Source organism: Myotis myotis, unplaced genomic scaffold (assembly GCF_014108235.1).
Source record: "Myotis myotis isolate mMyoMyo1 unplaced genomic scaffold, mMyoMyo1.p scaffold_m19_p_8, whole genome shotgun sequence".
NCBI classification, from domain to species: domain Eukaryota; kingdom Metazoa; phylum Chordata; class Mammalia; order Chiroptera; family Vespertilionidae; genus Myotis; species Myotis myotis.
Window position 1 is genome coordinate 12,964,683 of NW_023416390.1, and position 19,444 is coordinate 12,984,126.

General features: G+C 46.7%; 1 protein-coding gene across 3 annotated transcripts in view; it reads left to right on the forward strand.

Moving 5' to 3' along the window:
• PARD3B (par-3 family cell polarity regulator beta) overlaps nucleotides 1–15,851 on the forward strand; it is a 916,117-nt gene extending 900,266 nt beyond the window's left edge. For all 3 annotated transcript variants that reach the window (XM_036319101.1, XM_036319103.1, XM_036319102.1), the window contains one exon: nucleotides 11,222–15,851. In XM_036319101.1, coding sequence (XP_036174994.1) covers nucleotides 11,222–11,579 — 358 coding nt within the window. In that variant the 3' untranslated portion in view covers nucleotides 11,580–15,851. The remainder of the gene's footprint in view (nucleotides 1–11,221) is intronic.
• Nucleotides 15,852–19,444: the final 3,593 nt, after the last annotated feature.

The following is a 19,444-nucleotide window of genomic DNA, read 5'->3' on the forward strand; positions in this document are numbered from 1 at the left end:
GGGACAGGAAGCTCATGCCACTATTGAGAGAAGGATGAGGAAGGTTCTTTCCACAGGAAACCTGCTTGGAGATGAAATCAAGTCAGTATCTGAGGTGCTGGCATCAAAACCCTTCCCACCCAAAAGTCTGGAAACCCAGCACCCATTTTCACATTGGTCCCCGTCCATTTCTCTTTTGGCTCCCTTGTAAATTAAATACTAATACCAGCATGCTCATTTCTTAAGGCAGCAAGTAAACCCAGAAGTTTGTGATATCAACCTCATCTAGTCTTATAAGTTTGGGAGAAAAGGTTACCTGATGATAATAAAAATAAAAAGGTTTATGGCAGATCTCATATTCATTTTTTTTAAATATATTTTATTGATTTTTTACAGAGAGGAAGGGAGAGAGATAAAGAGTTAGAAACATTGATGAGAGAGAAACATCGATCAGCTGCCTCCTGCACATCTCCTACTGGGGATGTGCCCGCAACCCAGGTACATGCCCTTGACCGGAATCGAACCTGGGACCTTTCAGTCCTCAGGCCGAGGCTCTATCCACTGAGCCAAACCGGTTTCGGCAAGATCTCATATTCAGACACAGCAAAAAACTTGCCGGTTGTCAGGATTTACATTCGAGAGTATCATATCCCCCCCAAAAAAGAAAACGCTCACACAGTCCCCAAAAGATAACTGAGCTCCCCTGGCTTTACAAACTGTGCCACGTTTTCATTTGAGAGTAAGTGCAATGTGCTCGAAATTGCTTCCGAGTTGGTGGCCACGGGCTTGACGGTTACAGAATTCAACTGCCTTCAGCCTGGCGTTGTCAAATTGCTGTCTCGTGAAGCTGGCCCCCCGCGCGGCCTGCCTGTCCGCTAGCCCTGGTCTGCTCTTGCCTGTCCAGTTGAAGAGGGATTTGAGGGCCGTTAGGCCACGGCAGTGAGGGTGGACAGCCAAGAATATTTAAGAGAGCGTTTTCTGGAACCCAGTTTCTGGCTGGAGTGGGGGTGACAGAGGGAGCCTAGATTGCTGGTTTGGCTCATGTGGAGTGTGTCATGCTGGTAGGGCAGCAGCTCTGGGGAGGGATGGTGGTTTCATTTTGTTCCTGTGCGGTTTCAGGTGCTTGCAGAACCTCCGTGCGGAGCCATCCCCACAGGGAGGTCATTCACGTCGCTCTCCTGCTCCAGATCCTACTGCATAAACATCACATCCTGACTCCCCCACTTGCTGCCGACAGGCACATTGCGAGCAGGTGACAAGCAAGAGAGATCAGAGGCTGCATGGTCGAGCTTAGTGGCCGTGTGTGTGACCTCCCAGTCGGTTGGCCTGGGCTTGATTCTGGGCCCTGCTACTTCCTGAGTGACCTTGGTCACCTTACTTCATCTCCCTGTCTTTCTCATCTGCACACCTGGGATGATCATAGTGCCTCTCTTGTGCCGCTGTTGTGAGGAACAAGCATGGTACTGTGGAGAAAATGCTTAGGATGGAACTGGCTACTGTGGGCCCTCGGGAAAGAGCCGCTGTGCGTGGCAACCGTCAAACCTTGGCAAGTCTAAGTCCAGCTTTAGAGGTTTGTGCCTGAGCACATCAGGTAGAGTAGCAGAACTCTTCCCAGCATGGCTATTTCTGCTTCTGAATTACAGAGAAAGAGAACTGCCATGGTAGCGTGCACTCAGGTCTTAATGAAATTATGGTGTGAAAGCCCTCCCCACACACACACACACACACACACAGGTGGGCATATATGTAAGACTCGTTCATTGCGGTGCTTTCCCTCCATGAAGAGGGGTTCTGATGATCTAATACCATAGGTATTTATATCAAAATCCTCCGATTGCCCAGGCATAGAAATTAATGGCAGAGGAACGGGGGCAGGTAAAGATGTGGCCGCTCTATGATATCTGAATACCTTTGAATAAGACATAGGCATATCTTACCCATCAATTGTATGTATTACTCTAAGAACAAATAAAGCCTAAATTCATCAGGGAAAAACAGCCCTCATGAACAGTGTGTTTTCTCCTAGAATGCCCTGTCTGCAGGCAGTGACCTGGGCAGGCAACTGTGCAGGGCTTCTAAGGAGCAGGCAAACCATCTTTAGAATTCAGGACCCTACGCTCTTGAACCTGTTGGTTCTCCAAGTGTGACCTTGAAGTTGAACTGTCATCTCTTGCATTGCCGGGAGCCGGTCCATCCTTGCTGTTTCAAAGGACCTGGCATATATGGCATACTGTTCTTAATATGTTTGCTCACCTTCTTGGCACTATGTGTTTTAACCAAGGTCTCTGAGAAAGGTTGTTTCCCCAGGTAGGGATTTTCCCCTGAAGTTAGGGAGGGAATAAAACCTCTTAACTAGTGCCAGGTGGGTAATTAATCACTTTAACTACGAACAATCATGCTTAAGCTACATAATCTTTACTCCCTGGAATGAAGATAAGAAACGCCCTAACCTTTGTAATAGAGATTGATAGGATTGAATCAACTGGTATAAATACAGATGTAATAAGACAGCAAGAGACAGAACTTAGAACACAGAACTTAGGACACAGAACTTAGAACACAGAACTTAGAATACGGAACCAAGAGAGACAGAACCGAGGCACAGAACCTACACAGAACGTTCTCTAGAGACAGAAGAACTTCGCTGGAGGGAACATGGCAAAAGATCCTGGATTGAACCTGACTACAGAAATTGGCAAGAGAACCTGACTAGAACCTGGTGACTGAACCTGGCTGGAGAACCTAGTGAGGGAACATGGCTACAGAACCTGGCTGGAGAACCTAGCAAGAGAACAAGACAACAGAAGACAGAACCTACACACAGAACTAAGAAGACAGAACCTACACAGAACTAGAGACAGAAGAACTTCGCTGGAGAGAACATGGCAAAAGATCCTGGACTGAACCTGACTACAGAAATGGGCAAGAGAACCTGACTAGAACCTGGAGAACCTAGCAAGAGAACATGGACACAGAACCTGGCTGGAGATCCTAAGCAGGACTTCGCTGGAGATCCAGACCAGAACTTGGCTGGAGATCCTGGCTAGAGATCCTGGCTAGGCTGCTGATCAACTGAACGCTGTCTCCGTGTCCTTCCTTCTTCGCCAACTCCGTCTACGCCTTTGGGAACCCCTGGACCTGCTGGGGTTGGACTCCGGCATTGCATGACAATTCGATAAAATCTTCAGTGTTTAGAATTGAAATTCCAGGACTACTGGAGAGAGAGAGAGAGAGAGAGAGAGAGAGAGAGAGAGAGAGAGAGAGGATTTTAGTGGCCTAACAAGTTATGATGATTTGTTACTTTGGTTGCCATTCTCTTATTTTATTTTATTTTTTTTAATTCTCACCCGAGGATATTTTTTCATTGATTTCCAGAGAGAGTGAAAAACAGAGGGCAATATCCATGTGAGAGAAACACATCAATTGGTTGCCTCCTGCACACACCCCGGCCAGGGTCAGGGACGGGGAAGAGCCTACAACTGAAGTATGTGCCTTTGACTGAAATCAAACCTGGGACCTTTGGGTCCACAGCCTGACACTCTATCCACTGAGCCAAACCAGATAGGGTGTTGCCATTCTTTTTAAATAAAGTATCTTCTGAGGTTAAAAAGACCATGGGATAAGTACATGCAGTATCACTCAATGGATTTCGGGGCTTTTGGGGGGCCACTCACAGCAGTTTGAGCTTTCTAAGATTCCTTCTCTCTATATATTCTCATGTTACCCCTTTTAGTTCTCCTCAGCACCCACTTTAAAAATCTCACTCCCCCTCATAAAGAAAATTATTTTAGCAGGACTATTTTAAGGGAATACCTCCCACTGTCTGATAGGATGAAACCTTCTTAAGGGCCATTTTCCAGGTAATATTTGCTAACGGGTTATCTAGGGTCTCATACTAATTACACATGAAGTCTGTTAATAATTGAATTCTTATTTGTGGTTACTGCTGTAAAACATGACAGAAGAAATTAAATGTGAATGACCAAAATTCTAAAACTGTCTTAAACTGCCTCAGAAATGTCCTTTGAGCACGCAGTCACTCTCATCCCTCTTACATTTTCTTTGCAAACATTTCCTCGGTGCTAACAAGGGCCAAAGGCATCTGCTGATAAATCTCTTCCCACTCCCGTTCTTAGCAAAGAGCGAGAGTCCAGTCCTCATAACACCCTGGGATATGTGAGTGATGAACGCGGCTTTTCTTTCTGAAATCATCTCTGCCACATAGGCCATCAAATGATCACTGTATTTTACGATTCTGTAAAATCTGCAGAAATCATAGCTGTGTCGCGTACAGTGCAGAGGGCTCTGCTAATCCTGGCAGCCACATTCACGCCTGGTGGAGGAGGAACGCCTGTAACTGGAAATCTGACAGGGAAGGAATTTCCAAACAGACTGAAAGCATCTCTGGCCACATAGCGTGGGGGACTCACGCGCCTACAAGAATACTGTTTGTGCTGGTCTTTTTTTAGCTTTGCCACATTTGTGGAAGAATCAGAGAGGAAGGCACCAACATCAGCTCCCCACTAAGAAACCTACACGTGGACTTTCTGCCAAGGGGTACAAGGACCTCTCTCTTTTTTTTTTTAATATATTTTATTGATTTTTTACAGAGAGGAAGAGAGAGAGTTAGAAACATCGATGAGAGAGAAACATCGATCAGCTGCCTCCTGCACACTCCCCACTGGAGATGTGCCCATAACCAAGGTACATGCCCTTGACCGGAATCAAACCTGGGACCTTTCAGTCCGCAGGCTGACGCTCTATCCACTGAGCCAAACCGGTTACGGCAGGACCTCTCTTATCACCAGCAGTTTTACATAATGTTACTTCCTTTCATTTGAACCTCAAATTTGGTCACAGTCAATTATTACCACAAAAGGAAATCCATACAGGCTACCTTTGTTTTGCAATGATTCACGTGGGTGGTATTTTACAGAAATTCAGAGCAACAGGATTCTGCCCTTTGGGAGTTTTTCCTCGTGGCTTTCACACTTTCTGCTGTGTATCTTATTGTCACACCTGCTACACTCCGGCTCGGCCCTAGATGTTTCTCCCCTGTCACTCTTCAACTTCCCCTGTCCTTCCTCCTAAAGGGAGCTCATTGGATGGATGAAGCAGCAGTTCTTAAACATGGGCCTGATACACATAGGTGAATCACGATCGGCTATTTATTGCAAAGATTTGTCACTTTTGATAATGTTGCCCCCACTCACTTGAATGTCCTTGTGTTTTTGTTTCGTTTTGTTGAGTGGAAGGGAAGGGCATTCAGTTCCAGCAGGACGTAGAGAAGTTCACATAATCCTAGCCTCTGCCTCTGTTGTGGTTCATATGAAGGTCACCCATCATGTGTGTTCTGGTGGAGAAAAGATGGGAAGCTCTGTGACAGAGGGGAACTGGCCATGACCTCTATCTCTGGAAGGTGTTTATCTATCCTCAAGCCCAGGTACTTGAAACTGTGGTGCTTGCACCTGGTTTTCACCTTTGACATTGTCTCCCTAAGACCTTTTATTTGAGACCATGGGTACTGTAGTTTTTAAACGTTTACAGTAAGATGTTCCTAGATTGTTGTGTTCTGACAGTAATAAAGAAAATGTCTTTGCTAGACCATCATAGAAATAATCCTTAAATGATTCTTGAATCACCAATTAGTCAGGTTAAACTTACTGGTAAGTCAAGGCAATTAAATCCGAGTCCAAGATTTACTAAGCACCTACTATGTTTCAAGTACCGTGCAAGACAAGAGAGATAAGACAGTATACTTTTGTTCTTGGCAAAGAAGACAAACATAATAATCTGTGCCCTGATCAAGTTTACAGTCATTCTGTGTTGGACACAATCCAACTTTTTTTTTTTTCAGCCCACTGCCCTCCCCCCTCCATGTCTCCTTTTTGAAAAATTAGGGAGTAGTCTTACCTCAGCCATTGTAGTCGCTGGATCTCAATGAGAGTACACTTTCTCTTTTTATTCCTCCACCCAGCTACCCACTCACAACCCCTAAACACACCTGACCCTCTGTGGTTATTGGAGATGTTAGTGGGTTTTCTCTTTATGTTAAACTCCCTTGAACACATTCACTAGACCTTTATGGAGCTCTTATGATGCACAAAGGCCAGTGCCAAGCTCTGTGGTAGATACTAGATGTAAGAGGCTCAGTTCCTTCCCTCAGGATGCTTGTGCTCCAGGCCAATAGATAAACTAGCCACAGGGAGAGGGAAGATGATGAGGTGAGAATCATTGGCTGTAGTAAGTTCAGAAGAAAGAGGTGTTCTTTGCATTTGAGGGGGAAGAGGAGGTGAAATGCAAGGAGAAATGGGGCGATTCAAAATAGCTCATGCCCCTTCATCTATTCCAGTAAGTATAGTAAGTATGGTCATCTCATCCCTCACTAAAATGCTTTTCCAGTGACTCAGTTCACCCAATACTGAGCCCTTTCCCAGTATAGGATTGTCTTACCAAATATGGGAGCATACCTTCCATCCTGCCATAAATTTAAGACTGTTGGTACCCAGGGGCTGGCTCTCTGACCCACGTAGCCTCTGAGATTCAGCCCCTTCTTTGTTTAATGAAAAGTAGTGACATACCAAAATGGCAAAAGGAGGAAAATCTCATATAAAAAAAGTGATCCTTATTGTTTCTTCACATGTCTGTATCATACAGCTTTCTCACATTTAGACTTAAAGGTCAACTTTCATTATTGCATGCATCTATGTGATTGACAACCATATGTCTGAGATAGTTCCTGTGAGTTTTCACAGCAAAATCTGAATCCTTTTGGCCTCAACAATGAGCCTAAGCAAAACTAAAATAAAAAAGTAAATAGTGGAAATTTAAAAATATAGATATTTTCATGGCAACTTCTCCAAAGAATTGTATTATAAAGAAAGCAAACATAGGCTTGTTTCTCTTCCCTTAAGTAAATATGATTCCTGGGTGAGATTTTCAGTGGGAAATTGATTTTAAGAAAAACAATAACACCCACAGATGAAACTCAGGAGGTCACATGAAAAATGAGGGGCCTGGAAGTTCTGGTACATCTTCTGTTTGGACCCTTTTTTGCATCAGCATCTTCAGAGGAAGCTGCGGCTGAGTTCCTCAGAGTCGACTCAGAGCACTGGTCACTGGGATATGCATTTCTTAGGCCTTAGAATGGGTTGGTTTCTGTGCTTTCCTGCAAATACAAAATTTCACCCAAATAAAGACACGATGAAAAGGGAAACTCAAGATTAACAAGGCTAAAATTTCAGCTCCGTTTTCTTCTATCCTTTTCCTTTCAAATTCCTTGTTAATGAGGAGGGCTTTTTTTTTTCTGTTTAAAAATCATTCACACATATACGTGCATGCGTGCGTGCGTGTGTGTGTGTGTGTGTGTGTGTGTGTGTGTGCATTATTCAGAAGCACTTCTCTGTTGTTCTGGAGAAAGTCTGTAGAAAATGCTTGCTTTTGAGCAAAAAGTTATTATCAACAACAGCCACTCCCCTCCCCCCAATAAAAAAAGACAAATCCTCCTAGCTCCCTTTGAACCTTAAACGGTGTTTTTATAGGCCAGCTCATTGTTTTCCTTCTCTCTGAAAAATGTAAAGCCATAACTGTTGTGATGAGTTCTACAGAGTAAGACGCTTTCCACGATTTCATTTCTTGACAAAGAACAGCTACATTACTCGGTCTCTGCCACATGTGAGCACACGCCCAGGCAAAGAACCTCCATGTGAGCACGCGCCCAGGCATAGAGCCTCCATGTGAGCACACGCCCAGGCAAAGAACCTCCATGTGAGCACACGCCCAGGCATAGAGCCTCCATGTGAGCACGCTCCCAGGCATAGAGCCTCCATGTGAGCACGCTCCCAGGCATAGAGCCTCCATGTGAGCACGCTCCCAGGCATAGAGCCTCCATGTGAGCACACGTCCAGGCATAGAGCCTCCATGTGAGCACACGCCCAGGCATAGAGCCTCCATGTGAGCACACGCCCAGGCATAGAGCCTCCATGTGAGCACGCTCCCAGGCATAGAGCCTCCATGTGAGCATGCTCCCAGGCATAGAGCCTCCATGTGAGCACGCTCCCAGGCATAGAGCCTCCATGTGAGCACACGCCCAGGCATAGAGCCTCCATGTGAGCACGCTCCCAGGCATAGAGCCTCCATGTGAGCACGCTCCCAGGCATAGAGCCTCCATGTGAGCACGCTCCCAGGCATAGAGCCTCCATGTGAGCATGCTCCCAGGCATAGAGCCTCCATGTGAGCACGCTCCCAGGCATAGAGCCTCCATGTGAGCACACGCCCAGGCATAGAGCCTCCATGTGAGCACGCTCCCAGGCATAGAGCCTCCATGTGAGCACGCTCCCAGGCATAGAGCCTCCATGTGAGCACGCTCCCAGGCATAGAGCCTCCATGGGAGCACACGCCCAGGCATAGAGCCTCCATGTGAGCACGCTCCCAGGCATAGAGCCTCCATGTGAGCACGCTCCCAGGCATAGAGCGTCCATGTGAGCACACGCCCAGGCATAGAGCCTCCATGTGAGCACACGCCCAGGCATAGAGCCTCCATGTGAGCACGCTCCCAGGCATAGAGCCTCCATGTGAGCACACGCCCAGGCATAGAGCCTCCATGTGAGCACGCTCCCAGGCATAGAGCCTCCATGTGAGCACGCTCCCAGGCATAGAGCCTCCATGTGAGCACGCTCCCAGGCATAGAGCCTCCATGTGAGCACGCTCCCAGGCATAGAGCCTCCATGTGAGCACGCTCCCAGGCATAGAGCCTCCATGTGAGCACGCTCCCAGGCATAGAGCCTCCATGTGAGCACGCTCCCAGGCATAGAGCCTCCATGTGAGCACGCTCCCAGGCATAGAGCCTCCATGTGAGCACGCTCCCAGGCATAGAGCCTGCGCTTGGAGGAACAGCATCTTGAGCTCTGCCCCTCTGCCCAGGGGGACCCCCCCCCTTGCCCTGAGAGGTGGAGAAGCAGCAGGAGCGAGGTGTGGGGAAAGAGATAGCCACTGTCCCCATGGGCACTGCCCTGGTGGCTCTCGGGGTGGCTTCTACCCTGTCGCCACTTGATCTGGGTTTTCTCTCCAAAAGTAAAAAAAAGTAAAAGTAAAAAACAAGGCGTGCCTGTCTTTTATAATGTTCTGTTTTAAGAGAGGAACCTCCAGGGAGAGAACAGGACCCTAAAAGTCCGAGGCCTGGAATTCCTCCTTTCTCTCTTTCCATTTTAAACAGGAAGCATCCAGGCTAAGAGGGCCCGCAGGGAGCGCCGACTGTGTGTTCATTTTAAAGCAGATAATGTTTGTGTGTTGCAAATGTCAGTGATTTATCCCACGGGCTTAAAATGAGTGCAGCAAAACCACATGTTTCACTTCATGCGGAGAAAAGCTCCAGTAGGTTTGGAGGGAAGGCACAGGTTAAGGATTTTTTTTTAAGTTTTTCAGAAATCTCCAACATGAACCCCAGGAAATAGAAATGAGTGCGGGGGGGGGGGGGGGGCGGTGAGGGCCTTCAAAATATTTTATGATAAAAGACAAAATGAATGCTGGAAGTTTCCTAAATCAGAAATAAAATTCTCAGGGAGAGGGGAGAAATCCTGGTCCCTCATTTCCCCTGGCTGGGGTGACAGGCGCGATCGTGCCCAATTTGTCACGGGCGATTTAAAATAGAGCGAAGCGCACGACACTGAATCATCGCCATTGACGTTATAATAACTTGTACGTAAACAATTTAATTTTTTTATCTGAAAACTCTCACGGACTAAATTACCCCGTGCTCGAAGGCCTATCTGTCATTGTTATACATAGCCAAATTAAGACGCCAAGAAGTGGAGAGAGAATCCTATTGTTCATCTTTATAAATGCGCTCACGTGCTGCTTGGCACCTGCTCGGAGCCGGCGCTGGTCAAGCCTGCGTGGATCTGAGGGGCTTGCAGAGCTGGGTTCGCATCAGCCTGCACATGACAGGGTGATCCTGACCCGCATGACGGCGTTTGGTTAGCCACAGACTGTTCTCACAGCGACGCCATTGCTTGCAAGGGTTCGACCAGCCTGTACGCTGATGTTGGAGAGCTTTTCATTCATTATGATTGTTGCTGTTTTCCTTTAAAAATATGTTAAAAGGGGGGAGGGGGAAAAGTGAGGAGGATCTGGGGCGATGGTGGTGTACACGCCCATGGAAGGTTTGTGGGAGTTAAGAGCCGCAAACAGAAGGCATCTGTTTAGCCCCGGGCTGGGTAAGATGTGGTCATGTGTTTGGAGACGGGTTGCTTCTGGGATGGCAAGTGGATCAGAAGAAGCTGTTGTCTTAGCGGAGGATCCAAGCGGGGTCGCTTTCTGTTAGCGTTTGTTCTCGCCCCGGACCTTCCTGCGTGCCTCCCGGTTATGCTGTGTAACCTACAGCTGGTTTGGCTTTTCCCGCGCTGCTACCGGCCTGGCGCTTCTCGGCTTTGCTGGAGGATGGCTTTCATCAAGGTTCCAGGGGAGCAGGTCCCAGCTCTGGGTTAGGACCTCTTCTAGGAACTGGAGAGAGGGGAGGGCACACTAATCCCCACCGGGAGGTGGCAGAAGACCCAAGAGGAAGACCAAGACGGTGGCCATGTGAAGAGCACCAAAGACCCAGGAGAGAAGCGAGGGTGAGCCATGGGAGCCTGACGGCGCCGAGGAACCTGGATGTTTCTGCCATCATACGTGGGACTGGCTTCAAGCAGGCAGAGAAGGAGAGGGTGGAATGTTCACAGCCTTAGAGAGCCCAGCTCTGCCTTGTTTAGGAAACTAGTTGGCCACTAGGATCAAAGCCAGCCTAAGAGGAGTTAAACAAGTAGAAGCATATTTCTCTCTCATGTACCAATCTAAGTGTATGCAGTCCTGGTTGATCTGATGGCTCCGAGGTGTCAGAGAGCCAGGCTCCTGCCTTCCTCAGCCCATGGCTTTCACCTTGTGGTCTGCAATGGCCACTCCAATGGCCACCAGGAAGGAGACAGGGAAGAGGAAGGTTCCCTCTCTTCTGTTTAAGGGCGCAGTCATTTCTGCGCACCTCCCATTGCCACACCCACCTGTTCTCCTAAATCGTGGGGGAAGTTCTTGGCCTCGGGGTGGTGACAGTGGGGGGCTGGTACACAGGCTTGTCTAAAGCTTACATTCAAGGGGCTCTTCATTGCCGCTTGGCTTGTTGGGACCTCTATGGTGCACACGTGGGGAACGTGTCTTCAGCAGGGGAGCCAGCCAAGTAACTACTGACATGTGTCTGCTCTTCTCTTCCCAGGGGAGGACCCGCTGATCCCGCAGACTATCTGACAGCAGCACCCCGAGGGCTCTACAAGGAGAGGGAGCTCCCATACTACCCAGGGCCTCATCCCATGCATCCGCCCAAAGGGAGCTACTCCCGCCCCCCGGACCTGAGGGTCGCAGATCTCCGGTATCCCCAGTACTACCCACCCCCACCAGCCCCCCAGCACAAAGGACCCTTCCGCCAAGATGTCCCGCCCTCACCCCCTCAGCACCACAGAGTGCCAGCCTATCAGGAAATGGGCAGGCCAGGCCCCCGAGGGGGCAGCCCAGACCAGTACCCCTACCGGACCCAGGACCCCCGGCAGAAGAACCCCATGACTGCAGCCGTGTAGCCCAACACCATCAAGCCCAGCGCAGCCCAGAAAGGAAGACAGCTAACATCGCCCTTCCTCGAGGCCTTCTTCCTGTTAAGACTTGTCCTGCGTACAGATTAGGTTTTTTGATTGAGAATGTAACACCTGACTGCTAATTAGAGGGAAAAAGAAGAAACAGGAGTTTTTGGAGGGGAAATGTTGGGAGAAAGAGGAAGGATGGGCCATAAAAACAATACTGCCTGATATTTGAAGTACGTTTAGAACAGTTAACGTCCATGAGTGGCATTTGAACAAGCAAATCACAAAGAAGATACCCTCAGCGTTAGCAGCGTGGAGCAGCCGCTGCCCTGGATCGTCTCCATTCAGGAGCTAAGCTCCAACCACTGTATTAAGTCGGAGTAGTGGCTGCAAACATGGGCGTCTTAAGTGAGTAGTTTTTCAATGAGAAAGGAAACAGCAAGCTTGACTTGTGATCTCCTTAGAACGTTTTCTACCCAGAGGAAAACTGCATCTCTTTACTTGTAGAATTTCTCAGGTTCCTGATACCATTCATGTGGTATAAGTGTTTCACTTTTCCTCACTTTTGTATAAAAATAAGATGCGAATGCAGTATTAGTGTCCTGGGAGAATGTGCAAAGCTAGTCAGAACTTCCAGAAGGAATCTATACCAAGGACCACAGTGACCAGGTTGAAATTCCCGTGATCCTCACCTTTCTTCCTCCCATGTCCCAAGCACAATGGCATGGGGACACGTGGTTTCAGAGTCACCCGCAGGTCTGCTGCCTGTAATTATTAGAACTGGGGCCTCTGCTTTAAGCCTCCCATTGGAGGACTAGAATGTACTTGAGAAAAAGAGGGCCCATGGACTAGGCCACAGGGGAAGCAATGCCCTGGAGGTGCCAATTCTAGACCCAGTGCCAAACAATGCCATCTGGACCCCGGGGACAGGGTAGGCTGACTGTGGCCTTCGGAGATTGAGAACCAGCAGGTAGTGGATGGTGGTGGCTGACTCATGTGTGTGTGCGTGCGTGTGTGATTAGCAGTATGGAGAATAAAAGATAAAAATGCTTTCTGGAAAATTTGATGGGTAAGGGAATAATAAAGGGGGGAAAAAGAAAACAGAAGGTATGGGAAGGGAGAAGACACATAAAACGAGGTCATTCTGTATCTGCTGTATTTCATTCACAAAAGTCAGGACAAGACCAAGACCAGGATGGCCAATTGGGAAATGAAGGTCTATGTTTTTGAAAAGCTGAACCCCACCTCCAAGACCCATCCCAATTGCTTTTGAGCTTTGCAGCTATTTTTCCATTTTTTTTCAATAGAACATCTAAAACTTACAACTTGACCCAAATGAGAATGCAAACAAAAGACTGAGCAACAGTCAAACCTGGAGCGGGAGACATACTTTAGGCATTTTCACATTCCTTCTTTATTCCCTCCCCAAAATAAAAATGTCTTGAGTTCAATTTAGAGGTATTTCGGTTGATATATTAGAATATCTCTGACTGATAGGATTTAATAAATTATAGTATTATTGAATATATAGAGTATCCATCTAGCCCAATTTAGTCTTATTTTTTTTAATTTAAAATAGAGTTATGTTACCAAGAATGATGTGACTGCTGGTTTTAGATTTAAATGGTGTTACTTACTGGACTTTAAGAGGTATCGTTTTCTAAACTACAATTACTTATGGCCCTCTTGAGAATAGACCTCCAAGATTTTTTTTCCCTCTCTCATCTCTCTTAAGCCTTTAGATCCTTTGCAATTTGTGCAAAGAGGTTGAGGATCTCCAGCCCTGCTTACCTGGAGTGCAGGTGAGCTATAGGGCTTCCCTGCCCACATGCTGAATGCTGCCTTCCCCTCAATCTAAATAAACCTCCAAGAAGAAAGTGATAAGGTGATGATAATGCAACCTGATTTGAAGCATTGAAAATCAGCTCTTCAGTGTGTCCCATAGTTTAACCAAATGTCTGTGGACTACTGGAGATAGACCAGCCAGAAGGCGGCTTCTGGACTAAGGCCAAGACTCACAAGAGGTCGCCCAAGGGAAGCAGCATGAAGAGAAATTCTCTGTGCATTGGAGGAGCGGTCCTTGTAGGAAGAAAGCCCATATTTTCACCCCGTTGCAGCCTTGTGAGCACAATACCCCCTGCAGGCAGGCTCAGGGTAAGTTGCTCCAAGCATGGTTTTGTGTTGTATACACAGTAAAACAGCTGCTAATCCTAGAGGCAGCCAATGATGTGAAGGTACTATTAAGGTGAACCACAAAATGATTATAGCAGTTTTCTCTTCTTGCCTGAAGCATAGAACATGCCCCGTTGACCCTGCCCGAAAGAACCCAACATTATGTGTACGACAGAGGTCCCGTCAAGCCAAGCAACAATTAAGAGCAGCTTGAATGTAAGGTTTATAAATGCCTTTGTACCAACCCTCACCACCCGAGGTTACAGAACTCTCCAGTATTTAAGGGAACAGGTTGTTTAGAGTATTTAGAAGACCAGGCTATAATCAGTAGGTACCCAGTAGCAGAAAATAGTTCCCAGTTTAGGGCCTTGGAGAAACTCAACCACGTGTCTCTTTGTATCTCAGAATGCTAATACCATCAAACACACACACACACACACACACACACACACACACACACACACACACACACACAGCGCCCCCAGGAATGATGGCACAGGGAGCTGCAAATCCATCGACATACACCCACCTGACTCGTGATCTGACTGCTGGGTCATTTATGCCTTGAAAATGATGCTTTTGGCTTCAAGTCACTAGATATTTGAAAGGGCTCTGTTTTTGTCCCTTTTTACAGGAGTAGAGAGATGAAAGGGAGAAAACCACTGAAAAATTTTAGATGCAGGAGAATTTAGTCCTCTGCCAGGGAGAGAAACACAATATTTCATTAGCCTGTCGTGTCATTGGCTGTGGTAGTATCACTCTTGGTACAATAATTGCTCCCCCACTATATCAAATCAGTAGATGAAAGGCAAGCTCAAAGGAACATTTACTTAAATCACAATTGAGTAACGAACAAAAATTGGAAAAAAATTACTGTGAAGCTCATTATTCTTGGACTTTTTGGTGTGTATGCATTAAACACCCCCCCCCCCCCCCACCTCCCCGCAGAGGACATCATGGAGCAAAGATCCTATAATCAAGAGCATGGTGAGATCCACAGACCCACGGTCACAACTGCCTGATAGAAGAGATTTGAGACTTCACTGTAGCTTTATTTTTGCCACCAAACTCAATAAAAGTAAAACATGGCTCATTATTTTTTCCAAAGATTCATGAACTGCTTGCAGTAAACCTATTTTTTGAAGGAAGTCTAGCTAGCAACTTTTGGAGTTGTCATGCCTAGGGTTCGTAGGTGTAGAGATCAAGCCCTCAAGAGCATTTATCCTCCTAACCTGTAACCACCACATGTATTTCCTTCGGAGGAACATCCTAGCATTTCAGGGGGGTAAAGAGATCTGGAGAATTTGGTGTGGAGACGAATGTGTGTCTTTAAAATCCCCGTCAGCATTAAACTCTGAAATCCACAAAGAATGGCCTTCAAATTGGTGCAACTCGGGCGGACACCTACTGCTTTCTGAGTCCAAGCACAACAGAAAGTCCAGATTTAGTACAATTAGGAAGGAGGGAGTTGGGTTCAGAAACAGCCTACAGAACTATTTCTCTACACTCCCAGTTCGCACTGACTTAGGTAGAAATGATGCCACAATGAGACCACAAAGAGGATTCTCCATAAGATACCCCTACAAAGTCACCTTTCCGATAAAAAGGAGAATAAAAGTTAGATATCTAAAGTAAGCCTAGACTCTCACACGCAGCTACGACTTCTAAGTGAAACTCTTTCTCTCTCCTGTCCTAAAATAGTAATAGAATCACTCACCGCCTGACTTACAAAGATGGGCTTAACTACCAAGCCGAGTGAGCGTGAACTAACCCCAGACTGTCCTGACTCAGCTCTTTGAGAGAGTTCTGTTCCATCTATGCTGACTGCAGTGCCGTTTACTACTGGAACATAAAAACAAAACCTGCTGTTGGTGCAGTCACTTTTTCTAGTGTTTTCCTGTGCTTCTGTGATACCAAGTCTGTTCTGAATATAAAATATGTGAATCATATTTTGGCATATGAGGGTGGAGAATAAATTCTTTGCAGACTTTTTAAAACGAATCCATTTGTACCACGGAAAACATTTTGGATGTTGTTATAGATGAATATACAAAATTTTCTTGTTTTATTTTGCATTAAAATAAAGCTTTATTCAGTCAGTAAGATGTCAGAGTCTTGGTTTTCACCCACCACCGGTTTTAGGATCTGATGAATGAATGGGTTGGTCTGGTCCTGCTTACCCTTGAACAGCAATGTCACAGGGCAGAAGACACAAGGAATAAAGTTCTGTCACATGCTGGGCTCCCCGAGAAACAGATGCTGAAATGAAGGTGAGTCAGCAGGATGTCTATTTGGGAGCACACTTGGATTCAGTGTCTACAGGAGGCAGGGGGAGGAAGCTGGATGGGGCAGAGGGAGAAGCTGAACTGCAATGCACTCCAACTTGGGCCTCAGCCACAGGGAAATTTGGAGCTACGGTGGCCCTGTAGAGTTGTCCCAAGTGGGACAAGGGAGCTAGGCCTTTATCCCACTGTGTTGGTCAGTGGATATGGGCCACCCCTGGAAGGAGGTGAGACCCAGGACCAGGTGAGGCAATCCCCAAAGAGGGCTGACAGCAGGAGGTCATCTTTGGGAGGTATTCACAGCGATTGGTAGAATAGTCATCTGTTGCTGAAATGGGGTCAGGGAGTACATCAAAGCATCCACGACAACACCCAACGCTGTTGAATTCTCATGCTGGACACACTCTTTCCTTGTCTACAGAAGCATGATTCTGAGTTGATTCTCCTTGAGACCATCCCTTTATTGGCTTATTCTCAGGCCTCCCCACACTCTCTCTTGCATGTTCATCTATAGACTAGGTTTCCACTACGTCTCTAGACCTATTTGCTCACCATCGCCAACTCAGACATGTCTCCTGAGCTCTTGGGTCTCCCCTTTCCTACTGGACATCCCCACCTGGACTTTCCACAGGCCCTTGAACTCAACATGCCCGCACTGGAACATAAGCTTATAAAGAAACCTGTGTCATATGACCCTATCCTGGCCATTGGCACCACCCTGTTCACAGTTACAAACCAGACCTGGAAATTATCCTCGCCTTCCATTTATAACTCTGCCCCTCCCCCCAGCCCCTCCCCTCTGATGTGATGCAAGGCCAGCAATTGCGTCCTGCAGCTCTGTCCAATGTGCCCATGCTTCCTGACACCCTACCACACTTGGCTCAGCCTCATCACCTCTCACTTAGCCTCTTCAGTGACCTTTATGTGGCTCCTCTCTCTGACTGTGCTTCCTTCTGACCCACCTCTATACTATACAGACCCACCGCATGCTTTGGTAAATAACATGTTATTGAAACACCAGCACTCCCATTCACTTATATATTGCCTAGAACTCTCTCACACTACAACTTCAACCTCTGCTCGGCACTGCCGGAGGAATTTTTCTGACATGGAGACCTGACCATCTCTCTCTCCAGAGGCAGCACAGTCTTGTTGAAAGGACACCAGCTTTGAGAACAGGCAGACCTGGACCTAAAACAAGATTCCACCATTAATTAGTTGCATGACCTGGGGTAAAATACTTACCTCTCTAGGCTTCAGTTTCAGCATTTGTGAAATGGAACTATAGATCTTATGAAACTATTTTGAGAATGTATTCACGTCACAAAAATAGGAGTTCTGGAGGCAGTTTGAACCAGCTCCCAAGAACCTGCTGTCAATATCTCTTCCCACCCCCATGTTCAGTGATGTCACATCGGCAGCTTGAAAGAGACCATCCCTGTGTTGGAAGCATTTACAACACAGAAATTGGCATACTCTACAAATCAGGACTTCTCCACTCTGGAGAGCCCAATTGTTAAACATTTACCAGCACACCACTGTATATAATCTCTCTCTCTCTCTCTCTCTCTCTCTCTCTCTCATCTTTTTGACACACACACACTCACTCCTTTAAACCCTTCTGGATGTCCCTACTACTTTCAGCTTAAAGCCTAAAATCCAAAGCCCTGATAAATCAGTCCACTGTGACTCTCCCTCCTCATGTCTTGTTGCTCCTAGTTTTATATCTTGTGTTACTGTTATTTCAAATTACTTCTATTTCTTTGAACCAGGCATGCATTTCATAGCTCCATACCATGACAACACACAGTAACATACTAGTAGCTGCCCCTGCTCCAATGCCCTGTGGCCTGTGGCTCCACAATCATCCTGCAGGTCCCAGATAAAGTAGTTCTTTCCCCATGAAAGACCTAAAGGCAGAAATTGGAGCTGGCTCCCTTGTATCCATCCCACCCTCTCACAGCAAGAGTTACTATGGGCCAGAGGTGCTAAAGCTGGAGACCACACTTCCCAGAGTTCCTTGCAGCTTGAGTTCACCAGGCCCACCTCTACCAATCAGCCAAACACCTTGAGAGAGGGAAGGTGTGGCATCTGCTGGCAAACACAGTAGCCGAGGTGTTGGTTTTACTGCACAATGTCCAGTCTAACCTCCTGGGGACCCCAAGGCCGTGTGAGGGTCATGTTAGCATGGATCACAGCCAAGGCAAAGTGATTCTGTTGCCGATAGTTGCGGCACTGGCTTCTGAGGGCCTGACTTTCTGATCTCCGAAGGATACCAACATCAGTGAGCCATATTGTTGTTCTGAGATTTATTCCTGGAAGCCCTGCCTAGAGCCTGCTCCTCCAGCCCTAAATTTTACAAATGCCTTATTCACCACATTAAATCCCTCTCTGTTTAAATCAGCTAGAAGGGACTCAGTTATCTGCAACTGAACCCACCAAGACACCTTCCACAGCCCTCCTCCCGAGACCCACTTGGTAATTCCATCCAGTATGTTACCAAGATACTTTCTGCAGGTCCTTCATAAAACTTTTACTGCCTCGATTACAGTGATTAGTTTCCACGTCTGTGTGGCCTGCTACGGAGTATCGGATTTGCAACACATTGCCTGGCTCTGACTCTGTGCTCAAGACATATTTGCTGAATTCATTTGAATGAAGAAATGAGGTGTGAGGATTCTTTTTCTGAATTGCTGCACTGCTGACGTTCCATCTCACAGCTCAAACCATAAATCTCAAAGCCCTGTTGTTAAAGATCGCCTGGTATTATTCTCGAGGTGAATGGTGTTAGCTCACGTGGGCAGGCCAGATTTCAATTTAAAACATGAAGCAGGCTGGGAGCTTGTAAATGCAATGGGTAATGCATTATTTAGAGAGTAAAGAGAGACTTAAGCAGAGAGAAAATGTATTACTTACAACCTACTAAGATGGAAATACTTTTAGTGACAGATGATTACTATTATTATTGTATAATTCCTCAGATTTGAGGCCCGTGCTTTGCAATCACTCGCATTACTTGCTCCTTTCAACAGCTGTCGGCGGTGAGCCGATGGATGGCTCCCTGACTTTCCATAAGGAAACTGAGTCCTGCTGACGATGGTACTGAGATAAAGATTTAATGAACGCTATTTAGGCATATCCAGAGAAACCAGAGATGGTTTTGTAAGTGTCTTGACAATTGAGCTGTCTCTTCCAGCAGCCATGTTTATCCTCAGTAATCATTGTTTACACTCCATGCTGACTCTTTCATGATCCCAGCAAATGCTTGATTGTCATATAGTCAAAGAACACCAGGTTCATACTTATCTTACAGCTGAAGAAAATGAGGCATGAAGAAGCCAACCCGGTAATGCAGGGCCATCCAGGAGAAGAAAAGCCAAACTTCCTTTATTTAATATGTATGTTTGGAGA